Source organism: Biomphalaria glabrata, chromosome 14 (genome assembly GCF_947242115.1).
Source record: "Biomphalaria glabrata chromosome 14, xgBioGlab47.1, whole genome shotgun sequence".
Lineage (NCBI taxonomy): Eukaryota > Metazoa > Mollusca > Gastropoda > Planorbidae > Biomphalaria > Biomphalaria glabrata.
This window is the reverse complement of record NC_074724.1, coordinates 13,695,124-13,711,845: the sequence shown is the minus strand read 5'-3', so window position 1 is coordinate 13,711,845 and position 16,722 is coordinate 13,695,124. Positions and strand designations below refer to the sequence as shown.

Genomic DNA, 16,722 nt, shown 5'->3' with positions numbered 1-16,722 from the left:
AATGATATGTCTTATGACTGATTATTTTTATTTCTTTTATAGTAATTGGCCTACTAGATCTAGGTCTAGACTTTACTTAAATCTAGTCTAAAATAATGACTGTCTAAGACTCTAAATGATTGATACTTTCACATATAGGTGTTCTTAATAATACGGCATGTCGGCTGAAAGTAAGCTGTATACAAAGTATACATATATAAAGTGATTTTTTTTTTTTGTAAAAAAATAGATGATGTACTTAGTGATAGATTGCCTAACTTTCAACTACTAATAAATTAACAATTAACGTTGAAATACAAGAAAAGTAATAATTTTTCCCGTCATTGACAAAAGGTGCCGGTACCCCGTACCGGTGCGTACCGTCACAAAATATATGTATATCTCAATCCTCTTTCATTAATTTTTTTTTTGCGGGGTTATTGCTACTTAATACATTGATAACGGATCGATTCATATAGGGCTTAAGTATACAAGCAGGATCTCGAGCAATGGATAATTTTTTTTTAATACAAAGTTTTATGGAAGAGTTGTTTGAAGTTTGTAACTTCTTAAATTCAGGCTAAAAATATCGAAGCCTACATTTTTACACTCATTGCTAAACAATTAGAAGAGATGGACTTACTCATAGTGTACCTTGTGTGCATTTGCAAAAACACAAACTCTCTTTGTAATCTTATCTGTTAGACTTTCAAAACTAAAAAAAAACAAACAAAACAACTTAGTGATTATTTTTACTGTATAATTCTATTATTTTCCTTTTTAGAATTAGGATATAAACAAAAATTTGCCATATGACTTTGTCTAACAGAAAAAAAAATGAAACTTACGTCTATTTATGCAGTTATTTATAGTTACCTAGTAATATAAAATATATTGAACTAACACGAACATTCATCATAATGCAGCCATGCGATTTTTCGTATAAAAACATAGCATTATTTAGGACCAATATTTTACAAAGGCTGCTTGGAGAATCAGGTATACCCATTAGGAGAAAAAACGACCCCTTTACTCAAGAAAAATTTAAGAAACTAGAACAGATACAAATTAAGCAGTGACATTCATTACAAACTAATATTTAAAATTGATTAGAATAACAGCTTTTTAAGTAATCATTTAAAGTTTAAAATCACTGCATTTTTTTTTCAACAATTATTTTGTGTATGAAAGTGTGTATCGGAAAATGCCGGGTACTTGTAATAAGCTAGTCCTAAAACAACACAGATCTTGGGTAAAATACTCATCAAATAAAGTACTGTAAATGTCTAATTTCACGCGCTAGTTTCAGGTCTTCTATTTTTATAGCCTCTATCGGGTTATATCCCAACTACCCGTATTTTTGTGCAGAATTTTTTTCTCTATCAGGCACAGTTAAAATTAGCAATAATAATTAAAATAGCATAATAATGTCAGTTTAATTTAAAAAGAGAACTGAAAAATGCAAAGATATATAAGGAAAAAAGCAACTTCCGGCCCAATTTGTGGTTCAACTTTTTAATCAAAGAAACGAAATGGACTAGTCCAACATAGCCCATCAAGTTATAGTAATTAATTAATTTTTTTTTGTTTTTTTTAATCTCGAACAATAGAAATACATTTTCCTTGACTGACAAAGTGGTATAAGTTGAATTATTCCATTTTATTTTATTTAGAAAAAAAAAAAGTAAAATAAGTATGAAAAACTATAAAACCTATTGTCAGAAGCAGCTCTCTGGCGCTGTGATTACCGTTTTTGGCTTGAGGAAGCTTTAGCCCTCGAATTCGGATTTAGGCCGCTCACTTTTTATTGATATTGTTTTATTAAATACTTTTAAAAGCGATGACTCATAATCCCCTTCTTTCACCCCCCCTACCCCTTTCCAGCTAGCCCTAACAAGTGATAGGATCAAACGAATTGAGAAAGCAAAAGGCCTAAAATTGTGTGAAACAAAACCATTGGTTTAAAATATTTCTATTCTATTTATTAGTGACAGTTTATATTGATTTCAAATTTAATTACATCTTTGATTTAAACTAATTGATTCAACTACACCTAATAAAAGATTTGTTTGTTTTTTTATATTTTTGTATTTAGCTTGTTTAACCATCACATAGCACATTGTAATACTCCATTTTATGAGTCAATGTATTGTATTTAATTACAAACTCATGACATGCTTTTATCTGTATCTCAACGGCCAAATATATCAGAAAAAAAAAACAATTATTTAATTTACAATTATCTTAAGGAAATGTTTGATTAGGCCTATTTCATGAGGCAAGATCTAGTGACGTAGTGCACGTATTGTCAGCGTATTAACTTTAATCTTTATTAGTCTGCTGTTGTATACCTCATTCTGATACACTATAGGAAAAACAAATCTTCAAAACTTTCTAATTGTTGAACATTGATAAAGTTATATACAATTTACATTCTGAGAAATGCGTATAGACTTTTGGATTTTATTGTGGTAGCCTGAGTAGTAGCTTTCTTTATCATAAAAATGTATTGTTTTTAACTTGTAAAGTTTTTTTATTCTTACAGAATAGACAAGAAAAAGACTACAAAATTACATTTCTTAATAAGACAATACTTCCATTATACAGCTGAATACAAGATTAAATTTTTTTTTTTAATTTATTTTAAAAACTAATTTTTTTAATGCTCAAATAGGGTATCAAACGCGTGACGGTGACACCATCAGCTTCTTCATCAATTAGGCCAGCGGGCACACGATAAGATAACATTGTATAAGTAACCAATAATCTATTTAAACCATTATAACTCTTCAAACTCTTTAGATCTAATTCTAGATCTATAATCAGACGTAATTTATATTAGATTTACGTACAAATTTAATCAAAGCTTTATCAATAAACCTTTTTTTTTTCCTTGCGAAGAATTCCGATGATATACATCTAGGCCTTTAAATGTAGACTTACAAAATGATGTGCACAATTTCCCTGATTTATTAAACTCTAGAATCAATAATGTCTTACATTCTGAGATCATCGAATGCAATTGTCCTTTTAAAACCAATGTTGGATCTAGTTCTATACTTTGTTCTCTAGCCAAATTTAAATTTATTTATTTTTTATTTTGAGAAATTATAACGATTAAACTAGAGTTTTCTTGCGTGACCACAGATATACATGAACTGTTAAATTTCCAGAAAATCGTTAGAACCGTTTTTGAGATCAGCGTTAAAGTTTCGCCATCCCGACTTCCATGAAGTTCTAGCCTGAATATAATATTATAAAATTTATTTAAAAAAAACCAAAAAAAAACGACTTATAAACTTAACTAATAAAAAAAAAAATTCCAACAAAGTCTATACTTAATATAGTATATGTGGCCCCTTCTGTCTTGGAAGACAATGGATGGGCCCAGGTGAATCACTGGCTTTGATTTCATCGACGGCGGCAGTCTATACTACCTTTACTATTTTAACCGTGAATAGACCTTGTTTTTAATGATTTAACTGTATAGAATTCAGCCCTTGTTATGTAAAGGGAGAGTGATCTTTAAAGGAATACGGGCACGACATGGCCTAAATTGTGCCGATGTGCCTAAACTCAAAACTCAAACTTCTCTTTATAAATTTTATGTCACGTGTGTTTTTTATACATTTAATCATCAAACTTTTTTTTTCTCTTTTTTGCACGATTCAACAGCACACTGTGCACCAGGGTTCTATTCCCTGGACAACATTTCCTGCTCTGTTTGCCCCTATGGATTCTATAAAAACTTTACTGGAAATCAGCCATGTTTACAGTGTCCAATAAATAAAATAACAACAAACGTTGGAAGTATAGACATCAGTAATTGCTCTTTTGGTAAGATTTATTACTTGAGTTACTTAAGGGTACAAACAAAAATTACTTATTCAATAAAAATGTTAACAAAACAGCATTTCTTTTAAAAAATAATGATTTTGAATGTCTTAACATAAATTTATTTACCACACCACTTTTTATTCCAAAACACTTTTTTTAAAGTTTAGATATATTTAGCTTTAGATTCTTTAATAACCTACAATGTAATAAATGTGTCTATACAAACACAATCATAGATAGTTCTAGTTTTACGGTCGATTCTTTAATCACCTTTATGTGCTAAACTAGTGCGGCCCTATTTGTAAGCCTCCATGCACTAAGGCCCGTACAGGGATTAATCCCTTACAGCACGGTCCAGGTATCTGGCAGTGTTTTGTAGGGCATTTCTGTCTCCGTAAAGAGCGAGACCCCCGCATGCACCAGTTCTATCTGTTTCAAGACTAGTCGTATCTTCGAAAGCATTTCTGAACACCCTGCAGTCTTACAGGATGTGTTCAACTGTTTCTGTTTCCACATGGCAGTGTCGATATCTACGATCGTGGTTCTCTCGGATCCTTTCGAAATAGGCTGCTATCGGACAGTGTCCAGTGCGGAATCGTGCCAAGATTGCTTGCTCCTTTCTGTCTAGCTGCCACCACTCGTCTTTTCTGTTTAGACGTTTGAGAACTTTCCAGACTTCCTGTCCCGTGCTACTAAGGTCCCAGCTGTTGTACCATTTGGACTTAATTAATCCATTCACAAATCCTCATTTTTAGCGGCCCCCGAAAGGGGAAAAGACGCTATTAGTTTTGTATGAAATGTCTGTCCGTCTGTCCGTTTGACCGTCTGTCCGTCTGTCCGTTTGTCCCGTTTAGATCTCGTAAACTAGAAAAGATATTAAAAATCCGACTTCACAATATTTTAGACCATTCAAAGTTCTGATGCAACGGCTACTTTTTTTTTTCCTGAAAGCGAAAAATCTAATGTTTAAAATCAGTTATGCAAGCAGTTTTTTAAAGAGAAAAAGCTAATTAGTATGCATTATAAGTTAGACCTAACTTAAAACGAATAGTAATCTTATAAACATTATCTTCTTAAACATACATTCTATGGTACATCTTCGTTTTTTTTTTTTTTTTTTTTTTTTTTTTTTTTTTTTTTTCAGGATTCGAATAAGAGATTAAGCCTTTTCAAAACAATTACATTATTTATAAGATTTCAATTAGGCCTGGAGAGGCGCGGTAGCTGAGTGGCAAAGCACTTGTCTTCATAACCGAGGGTCCCGGGTTCGAATCCTGGTGAAGACTGGGATATTCAACTTCGGAATCCCTGGGCGCCTCTGAGTCTACCCAGCTCTAATGGGTACCTGACATTAGTTGGGGAAAAGTAAAGGCGGTTGGTCGTTGTGCTGGCTACATGACACCCTTGTTAACCTTAGGCCACAAAAAACAGATGAACTTTATATCATTTGCCCTATAGACCACAAGGTCTGAAAGGGGAACTAGTTATTCCAGGCTCACATCTAACTTTGCATTCACTTGCACCTATCTTTTGATCTGCTGCACCGTTGGGGCACTACACACGATCTGTCAACCTTCTTTCTCCATTCTTATCTCTCATTTGTCTTTGATATAATTTCATTTGGATGTTCTTTCTGAAAATATTGAAGCCTGCCTGGGAGGACCACTTAGGGGGCCCATTTTAAGTTTGTGTTTGCACACAAACTGTCTTTGTAACCTTGTATTTTAGTATGTTTGCGGCTCCTCTGGTGCGGCATCTGGCTTGTAACTAGTATTTATGTTTAAGGTACAGGACAAACATGTATTGAAATGATAACACATAAGCTTTAGTACATATCTATATGTTAGTATTATAACAGAATCACTCGAACATCCTATCTTCACTATTACATTCCTAGCCCAGCTTTCTCTTGAACATCCTATCTTCAACATTACACTCTTAGCCCAGCTTTCTCACACGGAACCTTAACGGGGACTAGCCTCCTGTAATTCTGTCTTCACTGGCCACAGCAACCCTTTTGTCTGACCTCCCTTGACCGTCTCCCCTCATGCTCCCCTACTCTTTTAGTTTCTATTGTATGGGCCAATAGTTGTCTCCACACTTCCCTCCCCCATTGGACAGATATCTGGCTTCTGCTACCTGGAATATTTGTAATTTAAAACGATGACAGTACATCTTGATCTATTTTATTGCTGTTAAAATTGTTTTTTTTTTATTCTTTCTAAAAAATATATATGTCTATGTATCTATGTATCTATCTATCTGTCTGTTCATTTATCTATCTATCTATCTATCTATCTATCTATCTATCTATCTATCTATCTATCTATCTATCTATCTATCTATCTATCTATCTATCTATCTATCTATCTATCTATCTATGCCCTGCCCTGCCCTGCCCAGCCTGACTGTCGGACTAAAAGAAGCTCATACCGGCTTTTGCCATCCATCCATCCCAGAGGTGCTGCTTCAACACATCCCTCCATTCAGATCACTCCATGGCCTTCCGTCTCCACGCCCTAACCCCAAGCTTTTTACTTTTTTTATTGTTAAATCAAAAGAGGCTTATGACCCTTTCCTTTGTACGGGACAGTAGATATCAAAGCATTTACACATGGTAATAATGCAACCAGCAAAATAAAATAATAATAAGAATAATGGTAATAGTTATAATAAGGCTTGTCTTCGTGTCCGAAGATTAATAAGGAATGCAGCCCCACCTGTGAGCCACATATTTTGCCGTATCCAGGGCAAGCATAAACATACCTAGTATTCTCTCTCTCATTTCTTTGTCCTAAACATTCCTCGTGCAGAGCTCGGTATACGTAAAGAATGTGCTCTACTTTCTCGTCTTCCTCGACGCAGTGGCGGCACCGTGTGTCGTAATTCTCCTTCCACCGTCAAAGTACGCGCCTATAGGACAGTGTCCGACTCGGAAATCGGCTATGACCGCCTGTTCCGCACAGACGAGCTCCCACCATGCGTCCTTACGGTCTGGTCTACTCAACTGCCTATGTAGCCCTGTCGCTATGTAGCAACTGTCGAACCAATGTGCCAACAAATGGGTGTCTCGCGAGAGTGAACGGCGCCGCGGACTTCGCCAAAATGTCAGCCCTCAGATGACTGACTAGACCACAATGGGATGTTACCCACTGTTTAAAACTATTTACATTGAGATGTAGAAGGCGCTCCACCATCACGAGGAACCCTTCTACCTTCCCAACACCTGCATGCTGCCCTTCAAGGGCATCGAGGGCAGAGATTGAATGGTAAAAATGACCACGTCCGCCGGGGACGTGGATCCGACTTATTCCGCTACCTACTCCAATACTTCGATCATTGCTTTCAGCTCAGCTTCCCTGCTTCTTTTACCATGGCAGGGTCAACTCAGCTCCACACTTTCGGGATTGCCAGAGAGTTGAACCACCGCCCCATACCAAGCTCTCACAGTGCCTTCAAGCGTCTGTACAGAACCGTCCATTTCTAATAGGTACCTGACATTAGTTGGAGAAAACTAAAGGCGGTTGGTCGTTGTGCTGGCCAAATGACATCCTTGTTAACCGTTGGCAATAGAAACAGATGACCTATACGTCATCTGCCCCATAGATCGCAAGTTCTGCTAGGAGAACTTTCCTTTTTTTTTTAGATTTACTATCTTTCTACTATTCATACGAAAACGTTATTATTTGGTTCGATCAACCAGCTCATTGTGAACCAGGGCTCTCTTCAAGGGACAACATTTCCTGCTCTGTTTGCCCGAATGGAACGTATAAGAACTTCACTGGAAATCAGCCATGTTCAAAATGTCCTATGAATAAAACAACAGGAGAAGTTGGAAGTACTGATATCAGTAATTGCTCTTTGGGTAAGATCTATTTATTGGTGTACTTACAAGCTTAAAAAAATATATAATTTCAATTTCAAAAATGTTTATTGATAACTGTCACATCCTCATTTGACATTGAGTGTTATTTGTTCTGCACCTTGGGTCAAGAAGGTAAAAGCACGAGAAAGCCTCTGAGTAGAAATACTAAACTCAACGTGAGTAGTTGCACATGTATTACAGTTAAATCAAATCTTATACCAGCGCTAATGCGGACGTAATGAGAGCAGGTACCTTGTTTTACTATGGAGATACTTATTATTGTGATTCTCATCTATTGGATTTATGCAACTCGTATTCTTGTATTTATTTTTTAATAAAAGGATATTAATGTATTTTATATCTAACCAGTGATTTGCAACAAAACAATTAAAAAGCAGTTCTATTTTATCGTCTATTATGAATGTGAAAAAAACTTCATCTTTGTCTGCTGAAATTGGACTTGAATCTGTATATTACAACTTTTATGTATGAATGGGTGGAGCAACTTAATAGCTTAAGAGTCACAGCTCAGACGCGCGAACCCAGTAGAGAGACCACAGCACCTAAACATCGTGACCTTAACAGTAACAATGTGTTTCAATGTCTTCAGACGTATTTGACTCGGAGACGGCATTGTATTAAATCACCGCGTTGTTGTACCATTGCTTACAAAATGAAGCTAAACTCGGTACACATTTCTATCATATTCATGACACGTATTAAGTAGTGGGATACCTGGTAGAGAGCCTTAGTACCCCTGAACTTGGCTTGGTTTGGAAACATTTCTAGGGGGCTCGAGGTTCGACAGAGTTGTGTTGACTGAGCTGTTAAAGGCAGATACCCTCTCCCCCCACTGGTCCACAAATGAGATTGGACCATAGCGCTATATGCTATATGCATGAAAAAAAATATATCAAAACTATAAAGCTTTATCCATTGGCATTAAAAACATTTCTTTCTCTGTAAGATTTTGAAAGAAAAGAACACCATGTATGTATCAATGTATAATACTTTACGATTTCCTTTATATACTTTTAAAGACTTGAGATGTCGTGTTTTGTTTTGGCTCCATTATTATTTTTATACTTTTTTTGTTTTAGTATTAGTATAGTATTAGTACAGTATTAGTACAGTATTAGTACAGTATGTGTACAGTATGTGTACAGTATGTGTACAGTATGTGTACAGTATGTGTACAGTATTAGTACAGTATTAGTACAGTATGTGTACAGTATGTGTACAGTATGTGTACAGTATGTGTACAGTATGTGTACAGTATGTGTACAGTATTAGTACAGTATTAGTACAGTATTAGTACAGTATGTGTACAGTATGTGTACAGTATGTGTACAGTATGTGTACAGTTTGTGTACAGTATGTGTACAGTATGTGTACAGTTTGTGTACAGTATGTGTACAGTATGTGTACAGTATGTGTACAGTTTGTGTACAGTATGTGTACAGTATGTGTAAAATTACATTAATGCTAAGAACGTATAGGTTGTAGTAAAACCCAAAAATGTGTCATTGTCGTATCGGCGCGGTTAAAAGTGATTATTTAATAGGTAGATTTAGGTAATAAAAGCACACAACAACTTTAAAATATACATAGTCGTTTCTCATGCTAGGTTTTTTAACTCTTTCTCTCCTAATCGACGATACCGTCGTTGATTAGGCATCATAAAATTAATTTTTGGCTTATATACACTAATCTTTGTTTTATAATAAGAGTATGCATCCTCTTTGAATTATACACCAAGGAACATATGTTATAGAACAGAGTCAATGAAGTTGAAACATAACTGGGAAGTGAACTACAGAAGAGAAAAATGAAATAATTCCGTCGGCTTCATCTAGTTCACAGCGTCCCTACCTTTTTTTTGCCACTTGCTATTGGGGTTCCACTTAAATGCCTGTTTAGCTCTGTTGCTTGTACCTTTTATGAAGGTGTGACCAATCCATCTCCACTTCCTCTCTAAGATCTGCACCTCTATAGTTCTCTTTCTACCCATCTTTCACAGCTTGGTGTTTTCTATTTTGTCACCATTGTATTTTTAAGATATTTCTCTGAATTCTCTAAATTAAGGTCTGTACTTGTATAGCGGCCCACGAAAGGGAAATAGCCGCTATTAGATTTGTGTGGTCTGTCTGTACTTCCGTCCCGTTAAGAATCCGTAAACTAGAAATGATTTTCCAAATCCGACGTTGTGATATTTTAAACCTTTCAAAACTCGGATGCAACTGTTACTTATTGTTTTCTCTGAAAGCGAAAAATATATTTTTTAAATTAACAATTCTATAATTTTTTTCATTAAAAACACACCATTTTTACAACTATGCACTATTAATTATAAAAGAAAGAAAAAAAAAAGGTTAAATATTGGGCATGGGCAGTAATAATATACCATATTTTTAACTCATTTATACAAACGGTTTTATATTATCTCTCGATTTTATTTTTAAATTGTATTATTTTCATTAAAAACACACCATTTTTACAACTATGCACTATTAATTATAAAAGAAAGAAAAAAAAAAGGTTAAATATTGGGCATGGGCAGTAATAATATACCATATTTTTAACTCATTTATACAAACGGTTTTATATTATCTCTCGATTTTATTTTTAAATTGTATTATTTTCATTAAAAACACACCATTTTTACAACTATGCACTATTAATTATAAAAGAAAGAAAAAAAAAAAGGTTAAATATTGGGCATGGGCAGTAATAATATACCATATTTTTAACTCATTTATACAAACGGTTTTATATTATCTCTCGATTTTATTTTTAAATTGTATTACTAAATTAATTAATGTCTGTCACATAAACTACTTAATTAATTTTTTTAAAGAGAACAAGTTAATTTAGTATACATTACAGTTAATTATAAATAATAACAATAATTAAGTAGTATCCAATATCGTACACGCAAACTGTAGTTCCTATACAATACCACAGTTACTAAACAATAATATTAATGAATTTTTATTTTCCAGATTGTCCGACCATTTGCACGGATAATGACCCATGTAAATATACAGGGACCAGCAGTTGTGTATGTCCGAGTGGATATTATGGATCACAATGTTCAAAGCGTAGGTTCTCTTTTTTCTTACGGTCTTTTGTAGCCAGTAAAATTTCAATGAAAAACTCTTTAAGGAGACCTAGTTATATTTTCTGATTTTCTTTTTTTTTTCTTTAAATTTGTTTTTCTCTAAATAGAAAGGAATATCAATTAGGTTTTATTCATTGTATAAGTTTATCACACCCCTTTTAAATGTATAGAAATGATAATAGATCTATTCCTTGCTCTCACTCTCTCTTTCTCTCTCTCTCTCTCTCTCTCTCTCTCAAAAAAAAAAGAAAAGAAAAAGACTGTAGATGTATCTTATTAATGCTATTATTTTTGGTTTTGTCTAAAAGTAAGTGAAAATGATGTAAAACATTTTAAAAAAAATAGACTTTGGTAAAAAGAAAAATGCTTTAAAAATATGAAATTTGTGACGTATTTCTATTTATGTCTTCTAATTGGACTGCGCATTTATGGGGAAATATCGAAAATAAAATACAAAGGCTTAGTAAAAAGCCTTCAGTTTTTAGCAAATAGTGGTCCCACGGTTACGGTCCTGCCAAAAAACAGTTCTTAGTGATCATCTAGGAGGTAAAAGGAGCCTGTGTACGAAATTTCATGTGGATACGTACTGCAATTTAAGAGATCTCTTGATCATTGAATCAGTGCGTAAGTGGTTATTTTGCTTATATGAAGTCTCAAGGTAAAGAATAATTTATAAGCGGACATTTCTTTACCATGATATTGTTACCAATCGAAAGCATGGGTTCTCAACTTGTGGTTCGCGTTCTACAAGAGATTGAACAGACAATTTCCAGGGATCGCCCAAGACCATTGAATTTTTTTTGTCTATTCTAACGTGTAAAACTTGATATTCAATAAACGTTTGTCCATTGGAATATTTGTTTTCTTTCATTCTAAGAGAGATGTTTTAGGTAACCAAGACAGTATTATCGCAAACTTTCGAATAGTCAAAGAGTAACTATTTGTAACAGTTTTAATGTAACGTAAACTAATGCATATTCTCAAGTTACACTATTTGTTTTAATGCTGACGTGACGAAATAAAAAAGGAATTTCGTTTAAGTTAATAATAGGCCATCGTTTAATGATACATTTTTATTAAAGGTAATATTTTCATTATGGGACACCCCACGACAGTGGTTCTCGCACACACACAAAAAAAACATTGAGAAAACAAAATAATAATGTGGATATGGTTTGACTTCCATAGATTGAGCAGAACTTGAGAATCCCAGAGTGATTATTTGTAACGAAGATCTATTAGCCGAATCTATGTTGCTGAAACAAAATGCAACGTGATTTTGATACTCAACAGCCGAGCTTTTTTTCACTAGATACCCAGTACTTTAAAGTAAAGATAGGTATTTAAAAAGATGGCGATTTTAAAGACGATTTTCAGTGGAAACGATGACAAAAGCAAGTGATTTCTTTACTCAAGTAAAAACTCTTTAAAACAAAAAAGGGCTTCAACACAGATTTTCTAGTATGTTGGTCTGGAATTCAAAGTTTGATCAAGAATGAGTCATACAAAATCATGGGCGTAACCAGGGGGGAGGTTGGGGTTTACACCCCCCCCCCCAAATAAAATCCCCCCTTTGCTGGGGGAATCGGAATTTAGTGACATTTTTTTATTCTTTCTTTGATTCTTTTTATTTTAGGTGAGATTTTAATACTAAACCATCACATGCTCCAGCAGTCAAACCCCCCTCTTCTATGAAACAAAACCAGAAAAAGAAGAAAAGGATGCCAACGAAACATCCAAATTCTAGGAGCATAGCTGAGGAAGATTTTGATTATAAAACCCCTCTCTGAAATTTACGATAAACCTACTTTTCAATAATAATATTTACATGTTGCCAATCTTATCAGTTCACCATGAGATAAATGATATTGAACCTGTTAAACAGATAAAATAAACATTTTAAAAATCTAGATCAAGTGTTTCCAGTCCTATCCCAATTACCTGTATCGCGATTTTTTCTCCATTTCTAATAATTATTTTTAGCGAAACATTGTTATCGAACTTTGTAGTCATGAAGTCTAAATAAAAAAGTAGGCCTAATGCAGACGTTGACAGTAGCGGGGATTTTGGAAAGACAGTCCCGATAATCCTTAATCTGGTAAAACCGAAACAAACTCAGTCACAACACTATTGTAGCCATGTACTATTGTCCTGATCACTACTTGTGCTCCGTCATGCTTTTCTAATTATTCATCGAAGTCTGCAACATGCATAGGATGACTAGGAAATAAAAAAGTAAATAGATGTATATATGAAAGGTCAAAGGTTCATTTATTTTTAATGTAATGATAAGGAGAAACTTTTTCGTGGTCCAATATGAAGCTTTAGCCATACTTTCTATTCTATTCTATAACATAAGGAACAGTTACAATTTTATGATCGGGGTCACCTCATAGTGGGGACTAGTCAAAAGGAATCCCCGAGCTAAAAAAAAGGTTGAGAACCGCTGTTCGGAAGTTTTATCGGTAAAAATACGATAAAATTCAAAATTATATTCTTACAAAATAAGAACACTTAAAAAGTTGCTTAACGTCGTTTATTTATCACAAAGTTTATAATTACAAAGACAGTTTTTGTAAGGAAAATAAAAGTCATCTGTATCGACTTTACAATAGGCATTGTGTGAACATTATGGTCTTCTTGAGTTATCTTTTTAAAAATGTGTTAGTTTAACTTTATCATTCTTTTTTTCTTTTTTTTTTTTTAATATATTTTTATTTATTTTTATTGTTTTTACGAATGACTTGTATTAGCGTAAATTCAAAATACTTATGAAAAACCATCAGCGCAAGTGGGAATATACTTGCTTAAGAATTATTACTTATACAACAAATAATCCTTTTCATTTAAAGAACAATATTATATTTTTTTAACGCTTCTTGCCTATAAGGCTAATTTCTTTTTAGCTGTCTAATTACCGTATTTTCTTGAAAATAACCAGCACATGCGTATACCCCGCATAAATATAAAATAAGTAGAAACAAAAAACATACAGCCCGCATTCTTTATATACCCCGCATGTTCAAATCATGTCTTCCCTTAAACTATCGGTACATAATGTTGTGGCTAATCAGACGTTTGTCTCTTGAGACGCCATCGTGTCCCTGTTGTTGTTCCAACAAGAGATAGATAGAGTACAGCACGAGTGTGAAGTACGAGCCACACAGTAAACTGATAGACCACAGCACGAGTGTGAAGTACGAGCCACACAGTAAACTGACATAGTACAGCACGAGTGTGAAGTACGTGCCACACAGTAAACTGATAGACCACAGCACGAGTGTGAAGTACGAGCCACACAGTAAACTGATAGACCACAGCACGAGTGTGAAGTACGAGCCACACAGTAAACTGATAGACCACAGCACGAGTGTGAAGTACGAGCCACACAGTAAACTGATAGACCACAGCACGAGTGTGAAGTACGAGCCACACAGTAAACTGATAGAGTACAGCACGAGTGTGAAGTACGAGCCACACAGTAAACTGATAGACCACAGCACGAGTGTGAAGTACGAGCCACACAGTAAACTGATAGACCACAGCACGAGTGTGAAGTACGAGCCACACAGTAAACTGATAGACCACAGCACGAGTGTGAAGTACGAGCCACACAGTAAACTGATAGAGTACAGCACGAGTGTGAAGTACGAGCCACACAGTAAACTGATAGAGTACAGCACGAGTGTGAAGTACCAACCACACAGTAAACTGATAGAGTACAGCACGAGTGTGAAGTACAAGCCACACAGTAAACTGATAGAGTACAGCACGAGTGCGAAGTACGAGCCACACAGTAAACTGATAGAGCAAAGCACGAGTGTGAAGAACGAGCCACACAGTAAACTGACATAGTACAGCACGAGTGTGAAGTACGAGCCACACAGTAAACTGATAGAGTACAGCACGAGTGTGAAGTACGAGCCACACAGTAAACTGATAGAGTACAGCACGAGTGTGAAGTACGAGCCACACAGTAAACTGATAGAGCACAGCACGAGTGTGAAGTACGAGCCACACAGTAAACTGATAGAGCACAGCACGAGTGTGAAGTACGAGCCACACAGTAAACTGATAGAGCACAGCACGAGTGTGAAGTACGAGCCACACAGTAAACTGATAGAGCACAGCACGAGTGTGAAGTACGAGCCACACAGTAAACTGATAGAGTACAGCACGAGTGTGAAGTACGAGCCACACAGTAAACTGATAGAGCACAGCACGAGTGTGAAGTACGAGCCACACAGTAAACTGATAGAGTACAGCACGAGTGTTAAGTACGAGCCACACAGTAAACTGATAGAGTACAGCACAAGTGTGAAGTACGAGCCACACAGTAAAATGATAGAGTACAGCACGAGTGTGAAGTACGAGCCACACAGTAAACTGATAGACCACAGCACGAGTGTGAAGTACGAGCCACACAGTAAACTGATAGAGTACAGCACGAGTGTGAAGTACGAGCCACAAAGTAAACTGATAGAGTACAGCACAAGTGTGAATTACGAGCCACACAGTAAACTGATAGACCACAGCACGAGTGTGAAGTACGAGCCACACAGTAAACTGATAGACCACAGCACGAGTGTGAAGTACGAGCCACACAGTAAACTGATAGAGTACAGCACGAGTGTGAAGTACAAGCCACACAGTAAACTGATAGAGTACAGCACGAGTGTGAAGTACGAGCCACACAGTAAACTGATAGAGTAAAGCACGAGTGTGAAGTACGAACCACACAGTAAACTGATAGAGTACAGCACGAGTGTGAAGTACAAGCCACACAGTAAACTGATAGAGTACAGCACGAGTGCGAAGTACGAGCCACACAGTAAACTGATAGAGCACAGCACGAGTGTGAAGAACGAGCCACACAGTAAACTGACATAGTACAACACGAGTGTGAAGTACGAGCCACACAGTAAACTGATAGAGTACAGCACGAGTGTGAAGTACGAGCCACACAGTAAACTGATAGAGTACAGCACGAGTGTGAAGTACGAGCCACACAGTAAACTGATAGAGCACAGCACGAGTGTGAAGTACGAGCCACACAGTAAACTGATAGAGCACAGCACGAGTGTGACGTACGAGCCACACAGTAAACTGATAGAGTACAGCACGAGTGTGAAGTACGAGCCACACAGTAAACTGATAGAGTACAGCACGAGTGTAAAGTACGAGCCACACAGTAAACTGATAGACCACAGCACGAGTGTGAAGTACGAGCCACACAGTAAACTGATAGACCACAGCACGAGTGTGAAGTACGAGCCACACAGTAAACTGATAGAGTAAAGCACGAGTGTGAAATACGAGCCACACAGTAAACTGATAGAGTACAGCACGAGTGTTAAGTACGAGCCACACAGTAAACTGATAGAGTACAGCACGAGTGTGAAGTACGAGCCACACAGTAAACTGATAGAGCACAGCACGAGTGTGAAGTACGAGCCACACAGTAAACTGATAGAGTACAGCACGAGTGTGAAGTACGTGCCACACAGTAAACTGATAGAGTACAGCACGAGTGTGAAGTACGAGCCACACAGTAAACTGATAGAGCACAGCACGAGTGTGAAGTACGAGCCACACAGTAAACTAATAGAGTACAGCACGAGTGTGAAGTACGAGCCACACAGTAAACTGATAGAGTACAGCACGAGTGTGAAGTACGAGCCACACAGTAAACTGATAGAGTACAGCACGAGTGTGAAGTACGAGCCACACAGTAAACTGATAGAGCACAGCACGAGTGTGAAGTACGAGCCACACAGTAAACTAATAGAGTACAGCACGAGTGTGAAGTACGAGCCACACAGTAAACTGATAGACCACATCACGAGCGTGAAGTACGAGCCACACAGTAAACTGATAGAGTACAGCACGAGTGTGAAGTACGAGCCACACAGTAAACTGA

The 16,722-nt window shown here is 36.1% G+C and overlaps 1 protein-coding gene across 2 annotated transcripts in view; it reads left to right on the top strand.

The window, feature by feature from the left end:
- LOC106060281 (uncharacterized) overlaps window positions 1–16,722 on the top strand; it is a 66,586-nt gene that overhangs the window by 29,222 nt on the left and 20,642 nt on the right. Inside the window, exons 6-8 of one of the 2 annotated variants that reach the window (XM_056011291.1) lie at window positions 3,655–3,816; window positions 7,520–7,681; window positions 10,684–10,782. In XM_056011291.1, the coding sequence (XP_055867266.1) occupies window positions 3,655–3,816; window positions 7,520–7,681; window positions 10,684–10,782 (423 nt within the window). The remainder of the gene's footprint in view (window positions 1–3,654; window positions 3,817–7,519; window positions 7,682–10,683; window positions 10,783–16,722) is intronic. The other variant, XM_056011292.1, reaches the window with a different exon arrangement.